At 41.7% G+C, this 21858-nt stretch overlaps 1 protein-coding gene across 3 annotated transcripts in view; it reads left to right on the top strand.

The window, feature by feature from the left end:
- Positions 1–21858, top strand: part of UGGT2 (UDP-glucose glycoprotein glucosyltransferase 2) — a 379277-nt gene that overhangs the window by 132544 nt on the left and 224875 nt on the right. For all 3 annotated transcript variants that reach the window (XM_068267932.1, XM_068267930.1, XM_068267931.1), the window contains exon 13: positions 12055–12174. In XM_068267932.1, the coding sequence (XP_068124033.1) occupies positions 12055–12174 (120 nt within the window). The remainder of the gene's footprint in view (positions 1–12054; positions 12175–21858) is intronic.

The following is a 21858-nucleotide window of genomic DNA, read 5'->3' as shown; positions in this document are numbered from 1 at the left end:
ACCCTACACAATGGTGCAAGACTTTTAACCACTTCAGGATCACAGTTTTTTTTTTTCCCCTTAAAAACCAAAACAATTTTTACATTTCAGCGCTCCTCCCATTCATTCAGCGATAACTTTGTTACTTATCACACTGGAATGATATACAGTGATGTGAAAAAATTATTTGCTCCCTTCCTGATTTCTTATTCTTTTGCATGTTTGTCACACTTAAATGTTTCTGCTTATCAAAAACCGTTAACTATTAGTCAAAGATAACATAATTGAACACAAAATGCAGTTTTAAATGATGGTTTTTATTATTTAGTGAGGAAAAAAAAACCTCAAAACCTACATGGCCCTGTGTGAAAAAGAAATTGCCCCCTGAACCTAATAACTGGTCGGGCCACCCTTAGCAGCAATAACTGCAATCAAACGACTTGCAACGAGTCTTTTACAGCACTCTGGAGGAATTTTGGCCCACTCATCTTTCCAGAATTGTTGTAATTCCGCTTTATTTGAGGGTTTTCTAGCATGAACCCCCTTTTTAAGGTCATGCCACAACATCTCAATAGGATTCAGGTCAGGACTTTGACTAGGCCACTCCAAAGTCCTCATTTTGTTTTTCTTCAGCCATTCAGAGGTGGATTTGCTGGTGTGTTTTGGGTCATTGTCCTGCTGCAGCACCCAAGATTGCTTCAGCTTGAGTTGACGAACAGATGGCCGGACATTCTCCTTCAGGATTTTTTGGTAGACAGTAGAATTCATGGTTCCATCTATCACAGCAAGCCTTCCAGGTCCTGAAGCAGGAAAACAACCCCAGACCATCACACTACCACCACCATATTTTACTGTTGGTATGATGTTCTTTTGCTGAAAGGCTGTGTTACTTTTACGCCAGATGTAACGGGACACGCACATTCCAAAAAGTTCAACTTTTGTCTCGTCGGTCCACAAGGTATTTTCCTAAAAGTCTTGGCAATCATTGAGATGTTTTTTAGCAAAATTGAGACGAGCCTTAATGTTCTTTTTGCTTAAAAGTGGTTTGTGCCTTGGATATCTTCCATGCAGGCCGTTTTTACCCAGTCTCTTTCTTATGGTGGAGTCGTGAACACTGACCTTAATTGAGGCAAATGAGGCCTGCAGTTCTTTAGATGTTGTCCTGGGGTCTTTTGTGGCCTCTCGGATGAGATTTCTCTGCGCTCTTGGGGTAATTTTGGTCGGCCGGCCACCCCTGGGAAGGTTCATCACTGTTCCATGTTTTTGCCATTTGTGGATAATGGCTCTCACTGTGGTTCGCTGGTGTCCCAAAGCTTTAGAAATGGCTTTATAACCTTTACCAGACTGATAGATCTCAATTACTTTTTGTTCTCATTTGTTCCTGAATTTCTTTGGATCTTGGCATGATGTCTAGCTTTTGAGGTGATTTTGGTCTACTTCTCTGTGTCAGATAGCTCCTATTTAAGTGATTTCTTGATTGAAACAGGTGTGGCAGTAATCAGGCCTGGGGGTGACTACAGAAATTGAACTTAGGTGTAATAAACCACAGTTAAGTTATTTTTTAACAAGGGGGTTAATCACTATTTCACACAGGGCCATGTAGATTTGGAGTTTTTTTTTTCACTAAATAATAAAAAACCATCATTTAAAACTGAATTTTGTGTTCAATTATGTTATCTTTGACTAATAGTTAACGGTTCTTGATGAGCAGAAACATTTAAGTGTGACAAACATGCAAAAGAATAAGAAATCAGGAAGGGGGCAAATAGTTTTTCACATCACTGTATATATTGTATTTTTCGCCACAAATTAGGCTTTCTTTGGGTGGTAGTTTTTGCTATGAATTATTTTATTTTATATGCATTGTAAAGGGAATAATGAGGAAAAAAATAAAAAAAAATTGTCTGTTTTCAGCCATTATAGTTTTAAAATAAAACGTGCTTCGATACATAAAACCCACACGTTTTATTTGCCCATTTGTCCCGGTTATTACGTTTTAATTGTGTCCTTAGTACAATGTATGGTGATAATATTTTATCTGGAAATAAAGTAGCATTTTTCCGTTTAGGGATTTTTGATACTATTTTACTTATTACAAGACTTTTTTTTCAAAATTAACAGTAATATGACATCCATATTTCCATATTAGAAAAGTACCTAAGGTAACTATTTATGTAAAAAAAGGTAAATGAAGTTATTTTTTTAACAAGTGTTTTATTTCTGTAACTGTGGGGCAGGGTTGGAAGGGGTTAAAAAGTAATAAAATAAAATAATACACTTTCTATGTAAAACAGTATACTGGTATAATTAGGTGTATTTTTAGTTTTTGGGCACAAGATGGTGCTACGGAGACCGTGTTTCTATTAATAGAACACGGAAGTGTCGGGTCTGAGAGCTTGTGTGACTTTACCAAGCTCTCTGAAGACACGGGAACGGTGATCGGGATTGAGAATAAAAGATTCTCACATCCCGATCACAGATGGAGGGGGCTGCGACGGTGGATCAAATGAAAACGGCGCGGGGATCGTGAACGCGACGGTAAGGTGACAGTACGCATATCTATCCCCCTGATCCGCACGTGAAGTTTAAAGGGGCATAGATATGCATACCAGAAATCCTAAAGTGGTTAGTGAATAAAGTTTAAAAGTATTGTATGCACTTCCATATTGTAGCTGTGCAGAAAGTGTGCATTGACCTCTCATAACAGGTTGCAGGAGAAATTGCAGACTCTAAGGTCAGTCGACAGAAAATTCCACTGTGTGCATCTTCCATTGCTCCAGGAGAAGGCTGCCCATGTCTGAGCATGCTAGAATTTGTAACATCACTGTGTTTTCCATTGCTCCGGGGGAAGGCTGCCCGTATCTGTGAAGCCCTAGATATATGTACTCTGCCGCGATTGCTCGCCAAGTGTGCAATCGCTGCTGCCAATTAGTACACTTATTGTTGAATGGGAACATGTATTCCCAAAGCCAATCAAAGTGCCTGTAATCAGTGCTCACCAGCATCAGTGAGATGGCGGTGGTCATTAATAAAGTAAAGGTAAAAACATACACCATTACTTCCTGTGTACTGTACACAGTACAAATGAATACAGTGGGGCAACATCTAGTGGGCAAATGGTAAAAATACAGCTACATAAATTAAATAAAAATAAATGAATCCCCCATTAATGAATCCCTTACCTCTCCCAATCTCCTATAGTGATCAAAATAAAACACATGAGAAAGTGATCTTTTAAAAAATATATGTAGTTACCTTAGGGACTCAACTTTTTAATATGTATGTTATGAGGGAATATTACTGTTATTTTTGTGCTGGTAGTTAGTGAAATAGATTAAACAAATACAAAACTTAAAAAATACACCTTTATTTCCAGATACAATATTGTCACTATACATTTATTTATTTATTTATTTGTTGTATTTATAAAGCGCCAACATATTACGCAGCGCTGAATACATTGTACTAGGGACATCATTTGAATGTTATAATAACCAGGACAAATGGGCATATACAATCTGAGGGCTTTAGCCACCGTTACTAACACGTTTTATTTTAAATCTTTGATGGCTGATAACTGAGAAATATTATTTTTCCATTTTTTTTCATCTAATTCCTGTTAAAATGCATTTAGAATTAAATAATTCTTAGCAAAAAGTACATCCCAAAGAAAGCCTAATTGGTGGCGAGGAAAACAACATAGATAATTTTGGTGTGATAAGTAGTGATAAAGATATTGGCAAACAAATGGGAGGAGTGCTGAAAGGGAAAAATTGCTCTAGTCCATAAGGGGGACACAACCTGTAGTGGTCAAGTGGTTAAAGTTGCATCGAATGCATTAATGGAATCATAAAAGCTACGTTTTATATACTTGTATGCTGCAGTTAATCCCTCCTGGTTTTTATTCCCTGAGACTACACAATGTGATTAATGAAGGGGTAGCTTAAAGGACCACTGCCGCGGTAATCTTAAAATTTGAAATATATGTTAACATATACATATAGGAAGTGCATTTCTCCCAGAGTAAAATGAGCCAATATTACTTTTCTCCAATGTTGCGGTCAGTTGCAGTAAATAGTAGAAATCTGACAGAACCGACAGGTTTTGGACTAGCCCATCCCCTTATGAGGATTCTCAGTGATTTCTTTATTTTCAAAAGTACTTAGTGAATGGCAGTTGCTTCGTCCAGCAGCCCAAAAAAAGTGTACGGTGAGCAGGGCCGGATTTGTACTCTTTACCGCTCTAGGCCACTATCACCAGCCGCCCCCCTCTAGTATAAGTAGTCAGATGACCCCTCCCCCCTTCCAGTATAGGTAGCCAAATGACGGCTCCCCCTTCCCTCTAGTATAGGTAGCCTGATGACCCCCCCCCCCAGTATAGGTAGCCAGATGACCCCTCCCCCCTTTCCCTCTCCAATGTAGGTAGCCAGATGACTCCCTTAATCCCTCCATCCCCCCCCCCCCCACCTTTCAGTGTAAGTAGCCAGCTCGCCTTCACACCACAGCAGCCATCTGTGTCACTCATTTCTCGGCTCCTCTCCAGTGCACAAGTCCATAGCAGCCGGCCACAATGAAAACGTGCACAGAGAGCAAGGTGGCTGCTGCACAGGCAGCTCGCCTGATCTCCCTGCCTTGCAGCATTTACAAGCTTGCAAAAGCTGCACCAGTTTAGGCCTGCTGCCTGTTACTGTTATTTTAGTACAGATGGGCTTACAATTGACAGGACACAAAAAAAAAACCCTAAACAGAAAAATTACACCTTTATATCGAAATAATATATTGGCGCCATACATTATGCTAGGAACATAATGTAAATGTTGTGATACCCGGGACTAATGGGCAGATAAAATGGGTGGGTTTTATTTATAGTAGTATTTATTTTAAAACTATAGGGGATGGAATTGGAAAAATAGTGTATTTTTTCTTTTGTATATAAAATGCACAGAAAATAATTACTGAAAAACAAGTAACACCCACAAAAAGCTTAATTTGTGGTGAAAAAAATATATATAAAAAAAAATATTGATCATTTACGTGTGATGAGTAGTGATAAAGTTATTGGCTAATGAATGGGAGGAGCGCTGACAGGGAAAAATTGCTTCCGTCCTTGAGGTGAAAACACCTGTAGGCTGAACTGGTTAAATAACTTAAGTTAAAAAATAGCTTATTTTTTACAATATACATTTTAAATGAATGTCAGTTTTTCACTATTGTAAAATTTCATCTCACCACTGATTTAGCATGCAGTGTGCATTATTAAAGAGACTCTGTAACAAAATTTTCAGCCTTATTTCTCCTATCCTATAAGTTCCTATAACAGTTCTAATGTGCTCTGGCTTACTGAAGCCTTTTCTAGTTGCACTGTCTCTTTAATATATCTTATCATCTTTTCTTTGTCAAGCTTTGTCGACCCAGAGAGGAAGGCACTGCCTCTGCTGTGATAGGGACAAATTATGCCCACCCCCTCCAGGCTCACTCCTGTGTGCTTTGTTTATTTCTCACTCACAGATAGGTCCCTGCTCTCATTCTCAGCTGTGTCTGTGAGGCTGTGGGAGGAGGGAGCTGCCTGTCACATGCTGACAATTTGTTAACCAGACACAAGTGCAGAGCCAAGACTCCTGGTTTAGAGGAAACGGCTGTGTTTATAAAGGAGTCTGAGGATTCTTGTCACGCTTCAGTGGCACAGAGGTTTATGTTTATTTACATAACATTTCTTCAATACAGAATCTCTTTAATCGATTATTATTCAATCAATTTTCTGATTGGAGAGGGATCCTTGACTTGCCATATTGGGCTGTAATCTACTCATGTTTTCTCACAAAACACAGTTGGGCAAAGTGACCATACTGGTAATAAGACAAAATTTTCGCCCACTCACAAACCGCAAATGTCAGCAGCCTGTACTTTTTGGTACCAAACACAGGCCCAGGGACAGCAGACAGACCCCCTCAGACAGCAAAGCACATAATTTGGCAGTGTTTCTTCCACAAAACACACATATTGTGGCAGCGTTACCCCACAAAATACACGTAATGCGTACATTTTCCCACAAAATGCACCTAATGTGGTAGGGTTTACCACAAAATGCACGTAATGCAGCAGTGTTCAACTCAAAATACACATAAGGCAGCAATGTCACCAGAACCCAGAAGAAAGCGTAACAATGACTGTTCTTCCTGCGGCAATTGAAAGAAAAATTGGCATGTCTCAAGATCTTATGCCCTCGATTCCAGTCAATACTGTGCTCTACCATAATAGTGTGGTACACGGCGACCTCTGTGAAGGACAGGTAGAAACTACTGAGAGTCATAAATGCCGCAGAAAGGACCATCGGTACCCACCTCCCACCACTTCACCTTCTCTACTCCTCCAAACTGCAGTCCAGGGCTACCAGGATTGCAAAACCCAGCATTGTTCCCACAAAATATACGTAAGACGGAAATGTTCCCACAAAATGCCCATAAGGCAGCAATGTTCGAACAAAATGCCCATAAGGCAGCAATTTTCCCACAAAATGCCCATAAGGTGGCAGCGTTCCCACAAAATACACGTAAGGCCCCACAAAATACTTGCAAGGCAGCAGTGTACCCACAAAAAACACATAAGGTGGCAATGTTCACACAAAATACAAACATTTGCCATAATTTCACTCCCAAAAAAAAAAACAGAAAACATAAGGCAGCATTTCTCCCTTCAAAAACACCTTAGGCAGCATTCCCTTTTAATGTTGTTTTTGTTGTTGGGTGTGCCCTCCGTTCGTCTCCCCCCTCCCTCCTACCAAGATACTGTCCCCTATTGTACCCTAATGTCCTATAAATAAAATCCATCTACTCGCCTAGCAGATGGCTCTCCTCCTCCAGCGTCGCTTCCTGATCTCCACATGTCCTGCGGTGACAGGTAGGGCTACAGGAAAATGGCACCTGAAGCCCTGCACTGGGGACATAAATAGTCTCCTGTGCAGGGCTTCAGGTGCCATTTTCCCATAGCCGTGCTGGAACTCAGTCTCCCGCAGCCTGGAGGAGAGCTGCGGCTGGCGCAGGGGGGTTTGAAATAGCTTGATGGGCCTGATTTGGCCCGCGGGAAGTAGTTTGCCCACTCCTGGTTTTTACAATACCGTAACATTTAACTACAAAAATGTGATTAAAAAACTGTATTGTACATTTTGTACTTGAAGACAACTCTGAAATGTTGTAACTCAAGTCGTTTGTAAGTTGGGGACTGTCTGTATACTGTTCCTACAAAAGGATATGAAGAGTGTAGTCTTTTGCAATTTGCAATTTCCTGGTGGAATGAGAGTGACCTCAGAATGGTAAACATTTGTTAGTAATTATTCTTGGTTGGAAAGCGCAATATTTTGTTTTGATTTCTCGACCTTCTCATATGTTGTAGTGAAAACTAATTAACTAGAAGTCTGCCATGATAAATGGCACATGTCCTTATAATGGATTAGTAAATTAAAACAAAATACTCTTTTAAACTAAGCTATATCTCTTAATTAAAAAACTGAGTTGCTAAATTACCATATTATCAATATGCATAAAATCTTGATAAAACTTAAATCTAGTCAAATTTTAGGTATTCCATCTGTGTCAGTAAGTTGATAGATGACATTTGGTATTTCATCCCATATAGCTCAGTAGCTGGTGCAATATTTTATTATCCAGTACTGACATAAGTTCCTTAGGAGGGTGAAATTAAAAAGAAAATCTGCTATTGTTTAAAACTTTTTTTTTTTTTTTTACATTTGTTAGTTCTGCTGAGGTGTTGCTATTATGTACATTTTTGTTAGCAGCCAACTATAATTTGTCATAGCTGATTGATGCAAGTATATTGTTAGCAGCCAATTGTTGCAAGCATTAGATAGATAGATAGATAGATAGATAGATAGATAGATAGATAGATAGATAGATAGATAGATAGATAGATAGATAGATAGAGTGCAATGTTCTCCCTAGAAATTTTTTCCAGCTGGGTGGCATGAAAAAGTAGGAGGGGGTGGGGGGGATGCAGGCTTGGCGCAAATCTGCTTACAGCATAGGAAGAGGATAAGGTGGCAAGCAGATGACATCCGAGTGCTCACCAAAATTAGCCGGGTGGACCACCCAGCTAAAAGAGCCTGGGAGAACACTGCAGTGGCATGCGGAAGTTTGGGTAACGCTGTTAATCATCATGATTTTCCTGTATAAATCGTTGGTTGTTACGATAAAAAATGTCAGTTAAATATATCATATAGGAGACACAGAAAGTGATATTTCAGAAGTGAAATTAAATTTATTGGATTTACAGAAAGTGTGCAATAGTTGTTTAAAATTAGGCAGGTGCATGAATTTGGGCACTACAAAAATGAAATGAAATCAATATTTAGTAGATCCTCTTTTTGCAGAAATTACAGCCTCTAAATGCTTCCTGTAGGTTCCAATGAGAGTCTCGATTCTGGTTGAAGGTATTTGTGACCATTCCTCTTTACAAAACATCTCTAGTTCAGTCAGGTTTGATGGCTTCCGAGCATGGACAGCTCTCTTTAACTCACACCACAGATCTTCAATTATATTCAGGTCTGGGTAATGAGATGGCCATTCCAGAACATTGTACTTGTTCCTCTGCATGAATTCCTTAGTGGATTTTGAGCAGTGTGTAGGGTCTTTGTCTTGTTTAAAGATCCAGCCCAGGCGCAGCTTCAGCTTTGTCACTGGTTCCTGGACATTGGTCTCCAGAATCTGGTGATACTGAGTCGAATCCATGCATCTCTCAACTTTGGCAAGATTTCCAGTCTTTGCACTGGCCACACAGCCCCTCAGCATGATGGAACCACCACCATAGTTTACTGTAGGTAGCAGGTGTTTTTCTTGAAATGCTGTGTTGTTTTTCTTCCACGCATAACTTGTTATGCCCAAATAATTCCATTTTAGTTTCAGCAGTCCACAGCAACGTATTGAAAAATGAAGCTGGCTTGTCCAAATGTGCTTTAGCATACCTCAAACGGCTCTGTTTGTGCTATGGGCGGAGAAAAGGCTTCCCTGCATACAGCATCTCCTTGTGTAAAGTGCACCGAATGGTTGAATGATGCACAGTGACTCCATCTGCAGCAAGATGATGTTGTAGGTCTTTGGTGTTGGTCTGTGGGTTGATTCTGACTGTTCTCACCATTCGTCGCTTCTGTTTATCCAAGATTTTTCTTGGACTGCCACTTCGTGCCTTAACTTGAACTGAAACTGTGGTCTTCCATTTCCTCAATATGTTCCTAACTGTGGAAACAGAGAGCTGAAATCTCTGAGACAGCTTTCTGTATCCTTCCCCTAAACCATGATGTTAACAATCTTTGTCTTCAGGTGATTTGAGAGTGTTTTTGAGAACCCCATGTTGCTACTCTTCAGATAAATTTAAAAGAGGAGGGAAACTTACAATTGATGCCCTTAAATACTCTTTCTTATAATTGGATTCACCTGTGTATGTAGGTCAGGGGTCACTGAGCTTACCAAGCCAATTTGAGTTCCAATAATTAGTTCTAACGGTTTTGGAATCAATAAAATAACAGTGCCCAAATGTATGCACCTACCTAATTTTATTTAAACAATTTGCACACTTTCTGTAAATGTAATAAACTTTATTTCACTTCTCAAATATCACTGTGTGTGTCTCCTATATGATATATTTAACTGACCTTTTTTATCGTAAAAAACTATTTATACAAGAAAATCATGACGGTTAAAGGGACTCCGAGCTCAGAAAAAAAAGGAAAGTTGTACTCACCAGGAGCTTTTTTCCAGCCCAGTGCTGGTCGGGAGGTCCCACGCCGGCGTCCTGGCTCCTCTTCTTCACCCCGCTCCGGAATGGCTGGCAGGCCGCAGCCCGGGCGACACTCTCCCGAGTGTCGGGCTGCTTCTTCCGCATATGACGCGGATTACGTCACACGCCGGCCGCCTCGCGTCATCACAGCGGCCGGCGTGAAAGTACTGCGCATGCGCGCTTTGTTCGCGCATGCACAGTACTTTCACGCCGGCCTCCGTGATGACACGAGGCGGCCGGCGTGTGACGTAATCCGCGTCATATGCGGAAGAAGCAGCCCGACACTCGGGAGAGTGTCGCCCGGGCTGCGGCCTGCCAGCCATTCCGAAGCGGGGTGAAGAAGAGGAGCCAGGATGCCGGCGTGGGACCTCCCGACCAGCACTGGGCTGGAAAAAGCCCCTGGTGAGTACAACTTTCCTTTTTTTTCTGAGCTCGGAGTCCCTTTAACAACATTGCCCAAACTTTTGCATCCCACTGTAGATAGATTCACTTACTTTTATTATTACGTACTTCCTAGAACATCCATCTTGTACAAGTATTTACACAGCTACACAGAGCAAGACCGTTTGCTTCTTGTTTTCAACACTTGGAGTAATCCGCAAGTTCTGACACTTCCAGACAGATTTTGCTGGAAACACTGTTAGATTGCACAACTTCAAAGTAAAACTCCCCTTTTGATGAGGAGAAAAAACTTCTCTAGGTACGCCGTTCATTTTAGTTTCAAAAGTTTGTATTACTATTATTGATTTAGTGCCAACATATTCCATGGCACTGTACAAAGTTAAGAAACATGGGGTACATAATAATACAGACAAATGGTATACACCAATATACAAAATACAGAATTGGTGACAAAATAAAGAATTGATGCAAAATACAGAATTGATAATTACAGTGACAAAAATAACACGATGAATAAAATGTATAATGAATTCCAAGACCCAAAAGGGGGAGAAAGCCCTGCCCTTGTGAGCTTACAATCTAAAGCAGTGGTTCTCAACCTTTTCAGTGCATGTACGACTTTGCGGGTCATGCCCGAGCGTATGAACCCCCTATGTTTTTTGTAAGCCAAAACATAATTAGACAGAGGTTGACCCAGAAATCCACATAATTGGTAACATCTCACTCACAAAAAAACACGTAATTAAGCAGTGGTTGCCCCCGAAATATACATAATTAGCCATTAATCCCTTTAAAGTGTAACTGTCTGGCATAAAATCAAAAATGAATTATTTATTTTTATCTGGTAAACAAGTAATAAGGATGCTAACCAGGCAATCCAAAAGTTAAAATCACTGTTACTTTTCTTGTTTATAAATTATCATTCCCCAGTTTACCTGACTCTTATTTGGTACACAAAAAGGAAGTTGCAGGGCATGCTGGGTTGTCCTTTTTTTGCTTCTCTATTTCCCCTCACACTTAACTAACTCCCCCCCCCCCCCCCCACACACCTCTGTACCTCTTTGATTGCCCAATATTTCTCATGCTGAGACAATGCACTTTCTATAGTGACGGGCGGGCAAATCAGGCAGAGGAGAGTAAGGGAGGAAATTGCATCATGATTGGCTTCAAAATAGCCAGAAGGATTGTTTTTTTATGTAGAAAATCAATAAAATCAAAACATGGACAGTGCAATACATATGTTATGTAAGTAGAGCAAGTATTTATCTACATATGTTTTTTTTTTCTGAGATAGTATGACTGACAGCTCCTCTTTGAAAAAAAAAACACATTAGGCAGCATTTCCCCTATAAAATATATTAGGCAGAGTTCCCCTTTTAACTTTTTTTTCTTTCCCTGCAGTAAGTGCCTCCTAATGGGAGTAGTCACCCTTCGCTCTGGGTTTATCTACTGATATGATGTGGCTCCAGATAGTAAAACCAACACTTCCTTGTTGTAAATGGTACATTAATGTCAAGCACAGCTTTGGCTAAAGCTACTATGTTTAGATTGCAACTGGTTTTCCAGCTTTACCAAATCTTCCACTTTTGGTCTTCGCTTGGACCCGGGATGTCAAACCGCTTCTTTGAGGGCCGAGTTCTCACACATTTTTGACACAGCTCAAATCAATTGATGGGTCTGAATCAGGAATGGTGTGTGGTCCATCAGGTAGAACACATTCCTCTCTTTCTCAGTCCATCCTTAACACTGGCATGGATCTGGCCCTCCAGGCCTGGAGTTCAACACCTGGGGCTTAGACAAATCCCTGGAGATTTAGGTTACTTTGAACTGATATTCGGACTTCATGGCAGGTTCTTTTGGATCAAATAATTTCTGTTTTTTTTTTCAGTGGATTAATGATATTGAAACTGATCACAAGTATTCAGCATGGCCATCAAGCATCCAGGAATTATTGAGGCCAGGATTCCCTGGAGCCATACGTCCCATCAGGCGCAACTTTTTTAATTTGGTGAGTACGGTGTGGCATTCATGGTCTTTTCATCATATTTGGAGTTAAGCATTTAACATACATGCTCCAGCCCAATACACATTGGGGTGATTTACTGAAAAAGGTATGCATTGATTTTGAGTTGTGCATAAAGGATAACTGAAGTGAGAGGCATATGGAGGCTGCCATATATTTCCTTTTAAGCAATATCGGTTGCCTGGCTATCCTGCAGATCAACTGCCTCTAGCACTTTTAGCCATAGGCCCTGAATAAGCATGCAGCAGATCAGGTGTTCCTGACAAGTTTAGCTGCATGCTTGTTTATGGTCTGATTCAGATACTACTGCAGCCAAATAGACCAGCTGGGCTGCGAGGCAACTGGTATTGTCTGAAATGAAATACATATGGCAGCCTCCACCTCCATAGACTGCTCACTACAGATGTCCTTTTTTTTTTTTTTTTACAGTAAAAATTTTTATTGATTTTTTTTTGAAAAAGTACAGCATGGCAATTTTCCAGTTTGGATAAAAGTTGCAATAATACAGTACATATAAGTACATCAATTATAGCATATAGAAACACCAATAAGCAATTTAAAATCGATATTACCAACTGCAAGTATATTGCAGTCTGTGATTGTTGTTGTCACATCTGAAGTTACCACGGTGTAGGTGAAGAAGAAGAAAAGAAAATAGGAAAAGTTGACTGCCGGCTCCCAGGGCCCCCCACCCCAAGCAATGCCACTCGAAAAAAAATTACTCCAGAATTGGAATGAAATCCGAGTCTGTAGGATCCATTATTTTGCTTTCCCACGCTCCACAAACCTTATAGTATTTTTTGGGACAACGCCTATTTATGTATGTAGTTTTGTATAACGGGAGAGAACCGTTAATTGATTTTGCCCATAACCCTAACGTTGGAACATTGGACTTTTTCCAAAGTTTAAGAATTTTTTTTCTAGCTTGGAAACAGAGTTCTTATCAATATCTGCTTATGTTTAGTAAGTGTGGCTACCTCCAGTTTACCCAAAAACATGAGACACGGGTCCAGGGCAAGGCTGATCTTCAATAGTTTGTTTATTATTGACAGTACATCCTTCCAGAAGGGAACAATCATAGGGCAGGACCAAAATATGTGTGTAAATGATCCCAATTCCGTATGACATCTCCAGCATCTATCTGAAATTGAGTGGTCCATTTTATGCATACGTTCCAGGGTGTAGTAAGCATTATGTAAGAATTTGGTCTGTATTAATTGGTCCCTTGCCGAGATAACCGATGTAGGGTAAAATTCTAATACTTCATCCCAGTCGTCCCTTTCTAAATCTGTTACCACTAGTTGCCACTTTTGGAAACATTTGTCTAGCCTGTCGTTATTTAGAGTCAGGAGTGCCAAGTAAATTGCTGAGAGTGTTTTTGGCAGGTCTCTGGTTAGTAGTAGCTGCTCTAAATCGTCCATATTAAGGGATGGGGGAGATTTGCCAAATTGTGAGTTGTAAGCATGACTTAGCTAGAGGTATCGGAAAAGATGTGAATTTGGAAGGTTGGATTGTTTCAAAGTATCAAATGGAATAATAGCTTGCTCCTGTTGAATATGGGCTAAAGTTTTGATCCCAAAGCCGGCCCAAGCTATTGGGTCTGGAATTGTTAAGAACTGCTGAAGACGTACATTTCCCCAGAGCGGAGTTTGGGATGAAAGCACTTGTTCCCTTGCTAGCAGGGCCCTAGCCACCTCCCATGCCCTCCACACTGTTACCATAGCCTGAGTTGCCCTCGGAGAGCCCTTAGGACCCCTATAAGGCAAATTTGTTAGTTGCTCATAAGAGCCAAGTATCGCAGCTTCCGCTGTAATAGCAGGGTTATGATCATTTTGGGAAAACCACCAGCGAGCGGTCACTAGTAGGGAAGCCCAAAAATATTTTTGAAATTGGGGCAACAGATGTCCTTTAAGTCGAGGGCAATTGTGCAGAAAAACTATATTTCCTGGACAGAGATGGCGGCATACTCCTGGGTTAGGCTCCACCCCCTGACTCCATAGGACAGTTTGCTAATAAATTAAACAACCCCCTCCCCCCCCCCCCCCCCCCATTCTCTTTTTTTCTGTCCTCGCATGGACAGGTTTGCTTTTTCTATTTTTTGATTATCTGCCGTTTTTGTTTACTTGTGTTACCGTTTTATTTTTTGGCAGTACTAGACAGGTTCAGCCTCTCCCGCTCGGTGGCGAGCATTGCGGCCTCTAAAGGGGGCTTAGATATGCAGGGGCACTTCCCTTAGAGCCGCTCCCTGGTGCTGGTAGCAGGCGTTTCTATCTGCCATTGCGGGTTCTTCCGCCCTCTCTACCTCTCTATCGTGACTACGTGACGTCACTGTTCTCGCGAGAGTTCAGCAACCTTCAAGATTGGCCAAACAGGAACAGAAGATCAGCGTCATTCCCGGAAGCAGCCAGAGCGGGTGGCAGCGTGGTAGCTGCGGTACCACTCAGAAGCATTTGGGGAGACGTTTCTGCTGTTTACAGCTTGACAGCTACAGTGTACCTTGACTTACAGGCTCTAGCCTGGGGTTTGGAGGTAGGAAGCATGGAAGCGGTCCCTTCAGGACAGGTAATATGCATTATTCCTTTTTATTTATTCCTGTGTATGTTTTCTTTTAAAGATGGAGGTACTGTTCTTAGCTGGTTTCAGACCTTCCTATCTGGCAGGACACAGCAAGTATGTCTGGGCACACACTACTCTAATCCAGTGCCACTTGCCTATGGAGTTCCACAGGGTTCTGTACTATCACCATTACTCTTTGCAGTCTACATGCTCCCACTGGGCAAAATAATCCAGAACTATGGTTTAGGATACCATTGTTATGCAGATGACACACAACTGTATCTGTCCTTCAAGCCTGGCACCCAAGACCCATCAGCATCCATAAATGCGTGTCTAGTGGATTTACAAAATTGGATGAACACCAGCTGGCTAAGGCTGAACTCTGACAAAACAGAGGTGTTGGTGGTAGGTGGTCCACACATGATGGATAAAGTTCAAAACGCTCACCACCTCAAACTAGCAATTGGGGGAGATACTGTACAGTATAAAGACTCTGTGTGAAACCTTGGGGTGATCCTGGATGGAAATCTAAAACTCAGACAGCAGGTATCAGCTGTCGTCAAGTCTTCCTTCTTCCATCTAAGAAATATAGCGAAAATCAAACACCTTATCCCAGCTGAAGACCTACCTGCCCTGGTTCACGCATTTGTATCCTCCCGCCTAGACTACTGCAACGCCCTGTTAATCGGATCTACAGATAAGGTTCTGCGCCCCTTACAGCTAGTACAGAATGCTGCAGCCAGACTCCTAGCCAATGCCCCCCGCAGCTCACACATCACCCCAGTACTGCAAACTCTTCACTGGTTGCCAGTAAAATGGAGAATCATTTTAAGATCTGCCTGCTGACATTCAAGGCTCTACACCACATGGGACCCAAATACATAGCGGATCTATTGGAACTTTATGCCCCTCCACGCACCCTCCGCTCTGCCAACAAGATGAAGCTGGTTATTCCCAGGATACACTTAACATTTGGTGCTCAGGCCTTTTCCTATGCAGCCCCTACTCTATGGAACTCACTTCCACAATCAGTACGAGAGGCTTCTTCTCTGGACAGCTTTAAAAAAAGGCTAAAAACTCACCTCTTTTCCCTAGCCTTTGAGACTGCATAATGCAGGGTCACAGCGCTTTGAGTCCCCAGGGAGAAAAGCGCTATATAAATATTATTGTTATTGTTATTGTTGTTATTCTGTGCAGGAAGTTTCTAAGGCTCTGGGGAGCTTTTTGCGTGAGGTTTGTCACTCCTCTATTATTTTATACAGCACCAGGGTGTTCTATGTAGTGTATTTTGCACATGGGGTTAAGAGTGCTATCTCCCTTAGACTCTAATGCAGATCTTTTTAGTGGGAGCATATCTTTTTGTGTATCCACAGTCCTCAAGAGGGAGAAAGGAGGAGCATGGGGTCTGAAAGTCGCCAATCCTCTGATGTGCCTCGTTCTCGTTCAAAGTCTAGAAGAGAAGAGCACATCAAGAAAAGAATCTCCTAAGAAGCACAACAAAAAGTCTGATAAAAAAGACAGTCGCCCCAGAGGCGTCGCTCTAAAAGACGATCTCTAAGCAGGAGCAGGTCTCCTAGGAGATACTATTCTAGTAGATATTATGGCTCCCGCAGGAGCCGTTCAGAGGCACAGACATTATTCTAGGAGATCTTCTTCAAGAGACTATTCTCCAGATTATAGATCTTACAGATACAGATCGGAGAGGCGTTCTTATAGCCCTCATCAGAGGCGTAGGTCTCCAGTGGAGCCAAACGAAACTACTAGATATGTTCAGCCAGAAAAGTCATGTGGTCAACCGGCTATGCCAGACAAAATGGTGTGTGTGTGTCTTGTTTTATGGAGTTAGGAAGAGAAAAGTAGTCTGACAATCAGCAAGTAATGTCTTTCATCCAGCAAGCAGTGCAAGAATTATTTAATAAACTTTCTGCAGCTCAAGTGACATCTGCAACGCAGCAGATTCAGTCCGAGGAAGCTTCAACCTCGGCAGTTCTGCCACCGATGGGGTTGGACTTTGCAATGATCCCAGCTTTTGTTTCGGAAATAAAATCAACAATAGGTTGGGAGGAGGATAAGGCAGCATCACAGGAACCTGACAAATACTATCCCCACCTGGATAAGCAGCCAAACAACTTTCCTTTAAAGCGGTATCGTCACCATAAAAATCAAATTTCAACAGCAACTGGTCTGAGTGTATTAAGTGATGAAGATGCTATTCTTGTATTCAAAACTTTCAAAACTTTTTCTGCTGTTATGATTTGGAGTTATCACATACTTAAGGAGCACTGGCTCTTTAGTAGTCGTTGCCAAAGAATTGCATGCTGGGGGTTCTTTTTATCTATAATCTATTCCTCCTCTTCCCTTTATTTCCCTGCTAGCTGCTTATCTGAAACCTGATCCCCTACTCACTTGTGTTTACAAGCAAGGCTGAGGTGACTCAGTGATTGGAGGAGACAAGAAAAAAAATAAAGGGCAGAAATGACATCACGAGTTAGCCTTAACTGTGGGCAAAAGACATGGCCCCCACCAGGAACAGAATTCTCATCATTTACTATACAACATTCACTGAAATCAAACCGTGGACAGTATAATACATGTGTTATGCAAGTAGCTCAAGTATTTATCTACTTATATATGTGTTTTTTTTCCCCGGCATATTATGGCTGATCGTACTGCTTTAATGAGAGTAATTAAAGAAATCTTTGCAAAAGAGTGGAGTAAAGTAGATCGAAAACCATCACTTGCAAATCGCTTTGCAAAACTGTACCCATTAAGTGATGGAGATGCTAAGGTTATGGAATCACCACCAGTGGTGGATGCATCTATCATGAGGCTGGCGCGTCATGTGACTTTGCCCATGGACAATGCTGTGTCTTTCAGCAATCCTCTTGACAGAAAAGTGGATACTGATATTAAAAAGGCGTTTCTGGCAGCCGGAGCAGCATGCAGACCAGCGGTAGCCTTAACCTCTCTGCCAAAGGCTGCAAAAGTGTGGATAGAAAATATTGAAATAGCTCTAAATTCCGATGCTGATAGGCAAGATATAATAAAAGCCGTGGACAAATTCAAATTGACCAGTGACTTTATGGGAGAGGCAGCCATAGACACCATCAGGTCTTCTGCTAGAGCAATGCTTCATAATGTAACAGCAAAAAGGGCTCTTTGGCTAAAACCGTGGTCAGCAGACCAATCGTCCAGGAACAATTGGTGTAGAATCTCTTTCAATGGAAAGCCTCTGTTTGGTCCAGAAATAGATAACGCAAGAGCAAAAGTAACTGGAGAAAAATCGGGATTGTTACCCCAGGACAGGAAAACTCATCCTTTTTGTCAGCAAACATCTAGGAAGCCAGCTTCTACAAGATTTCAGCAAGCAAAATCGTATAGGCCAGGGAAACAATTCAACAAGAACTGGAAGGGTTCGCAGTCATCCTTAAGTCAGGAAAACCTAAATCTACCCTCAGATCTGGACAGAATCAGAAGTCATTCTGAAGGTACGTCCACCCAGACACTCCCTGTAGGAGCAAGATTGCGCTACTTTTGGAAGAGCTGGGTGGAATCAATAGACGATCCCTGGGTTCGGAGAACCTTAGAAAAAGGTCATTCATGGAGATTCAAAAGGACTCCTTCACTAGCAAAATTTGTGGAAACAAAGTTACCAAGAAATATACAGAAACGCCAGGTGTTGGTAGAATATGTTGACTCCCTGATACAGGGGGAAGCAGTACTTCCGGTTCCTCGCGAAAAGAAGTTCAGGGGAATATATTCTCCTTTATTTTTAGTTCCAAAGACGTCAGGGGGATGGAGGCCGGTGTTAGACCTAAAATTCCTAAACAAGCATATAAGAATCCACCATTTCAAAATGGAATCCTTACAGACTATAGTAAAAATGGTGAAGATAGGAGACTGGATGTCAACAGTCGATCTCTCGGATGCCTATCTACACATACCAATCAGAAACAGCTTTCAGAAATATCTAAGATTCTCAATCAACAACAAGCATTGGCAGTTCCAGAGTCTGCCATTTGGTCTCTTGACGGCACCCAGAACCTTTTTGAAGGTACTTCTTCCTGTTAATAGCTTCTTTGAGACAGAAAGGTCTAAGGGTTTTTCATTACCTAGACGATATCCTACTTGTCAATCAGGATCGGACAGTTGTGCTGCAACATCAGCAACTGCTTCTGGAGGAATTAGAGAGATAGAGATGGTTGGTGAACTTTCAGAAAAGCCAGCTGACTCCTTCCCAGGACATGATATTCCTGGGTGCCAGGTTCATCACCAAGGAGAACAAAGTATGCTTGCCCATTCAGAAGATCATTATGATTCAGCAAAAGGTGAAGGCAATACTGTCACAGCGCACCATTCTAGCCAAACAGTGTCTGTCTGCTAGGAACATTCTCTTCAGTAATTCCAATGGTGAAGTGGGCACATTGGCATCTAAGAGTGTTTCAGCCTTTTACCACCTCCCATGTGAAAGTGTAACATCTATATTCCCTATGCCCACATATATGAATACCTCTTATAAACAAACGATCTAACTGACTTAATACACAAAAAGTATTGCAATGTTTAAACACAAATGGTCTGCTTGTACATTACAACTATATTTGAAGATGGTTGTATGAATATATGTCATTTATCTCCTTTATTGTAATATTACTGTATTATACTGTACACATTGTATTACCTCACCTTGTATCCTGTTAACTTTCAATAAATGAACCTTTGTTTACTGAAAAAGTGTTTCAGAATTTTTTTCTTAAATCATGAAACAAAAGGAATCTGTTACAGAAGTTCATCCTACCCTTATCGGTAAAGAATTCCCTTTATTGGTGGACTTGCAGAGATCATTTGCAGCTATGCCATCAGATTCAGCAGGAAGAGCCTCTTGTGATCACAACAGATGCAAGTTTGAAAGGATGGGGGGCGAACTGCAAGGATGTGTGTGTCCAGGAGAAGTGGAAGATCTGTCCTCATCAGACTCCGTCGAACATTCTGGAGCTCAAGGCAGCCTTCTTAGCTCTGAGGGCCTTCTGTCACTTGATTATAGGCAGGTCAGTCCTGCTCCAGATAGACAATACAACAGCCGTCTCCTATATCAGAAGGCAAGGGGGGACAAGGAGTCAATCCATGCTGCAAGAGACTACGCACATCATGAATTGGGCACAGAACGATCTTTCGAACCTGTCGGCAGTTTACCTTCCAGGGTCTCAGAATATTCTAGCAGATCAGCTCAGCATACAGTTCTCCAGTGCTCACGACTGGGCCCTGAACCAGAGTGTGTTTCAGGAAATCATTCAGAAATGGGGTCTTCCGCAGGTGGATCTCTTTGCGTCTTACGAGAACACGAAGTTGAAATTATTTTCTCGGCTTCATCATCCAGCAGCATTGGGGACGGATTGCCTAGCTCATCCATGGACATTCAAACTCTGCTATGCCTTCCCTCCGTTCCCGATGATTACGAGATACCTCTAGAAGCTATTGAAGGAATCATGGATGATCATAGCTATATTGCCTTATGTGCCATGGAGACCGTGGTTTACACTTCTACTGGAGAGGAGTGTGGAGGAACCATGGCAGCTTCCAGCAGTTCCGGATCTGCTTTATCAGGGGAGTTTTCTATACCCCAACAGCAGCAACCTCAGTTTGATGGCGTGGAGGTTGAGAGGAAGAAGTATAGAGACCTAGCATGTTCAGAGGAAGTGACCGCTACTTTATTAAAAACGAGGAAAACATCTACTAATACCACATATCACAGAATATGGGAGAGATTTGCATTATTTGCTGTTTCAAAAAACTTTGATATGCTTAATTCAAGAGTACAGGATATCCTTAACTTCCTTCAGACAGGAGTGGATAAGCAGTTGAGCCTATCAGCCATTAAAGTGCAGATATCTGCACTGACTAACGAAAGATGGGCTTTTAACCCCTTGGTAATGCAGTTCGTTCAAGGAGTACAGAAGATCAGGCCTCCCCGAAAACCGTTCTTCCCGCAGTGGGATTTATGTATGGTCTTAGACATCCTGAAAAACCCTCCTTTTCATCCAGTGGAGTCGGCCTCTTTATGGAATATACAGTAGCTTGCAAAAGTATTCGGCCCCCTTGAAGTTTTCCACATTTTGTCACATTACTGCCACAAACATGAAGCAATTTTTTTGGAATTCCACATGAAAGACCAATACAAAGTGGTGTACACGTGAGAAGTGGAACGAAAATCATACTTGATTCCAAACATTTTTTTTTTTTACAAATAAATAACTGCAAAGTGGTGTGTGCATAATTATTCAGCCCCCTTTGATCTGAGTGCAGTCAGTTGCCTATAGACATTGCCTGATGAGTGCTAATGACTAAATAGAGTGCACCTGTGTGTAATCTAATGTCAGTACAAATACAGCTGCTCTGTAAGGGCCTCAGAGGTAGTCTAAGAGAATATTGGGAGCAACAACACCATGAAGTCCAAAGAACACTCCAGACAGGTCAGGGATAAAGTTATTGAGAAATTTAAAGCAGGCTTAGGTTACAAAAAGATTTCCAAAGCCTTGAACATCCCACTGAGCACTGTTCAAGCGATCATTCAGAAATAGGAGTATAGCACAACTGTAAACCTACCAAGACAAGGCCATCCACCTAAACTCACAGGCCGAACAAGGAGAGCACTGATCAGAAATGCAGTCAAGAGGCCCATGGTGACTCTGGACGAGCTGCAGAGATCTACAGCTCAGATGGGAGACTCTGTCCATAGGACAACTATTAGTCATGCACTGTACAAAGTTGGCCTTTATGGAAGAGTGGCAAGAAGAAAGCCATTGTTAACAGAAAAGCATAAGAAGTCCTGTTTGCAGTTTGCCACAAGCCATGTGGGGGACACAGCAACCATGTGGAAGAAAGTGCTCTGGGCAGATGAGACCAAAATGGAACTTTTTGGCCAAAATGCAAAACGCTATGTGTGGCGGAAAACGAACACTGCACATCACTCTGAACACACCATCCTCACTGTCAAATATGGTGGTGACAGCATCATGCTCGGGGGTGCATCTCTTCAGCAGGGACAGGAAAGCTGGTCAGAGTTGATGGGAAGATGGATGGAGCCAAATACAGGGCAAACTTGGAAGAAAACCT

Source organism: Hyperolius riggenbachi, chromosome 2 (assembly GCF_040937935.1).
Source record: "Hyperolius riggenbachi isolate aHypRig1 chromosome 2, aHypRig1.pri, whole genome shotgun sequence".
NCBI classification, from domain to species: Eukaryota; Metazoa; Chordata; class Amphibia; order Anura; family Hyperoliidae; genus Hyperolius; species Hyperolius riggenbachi.
The sequence above is the reverse complement of the archived record's forward strand: the minus strand, read 5'-3'. Positions and strand labels throughout refer to the sequence as shown.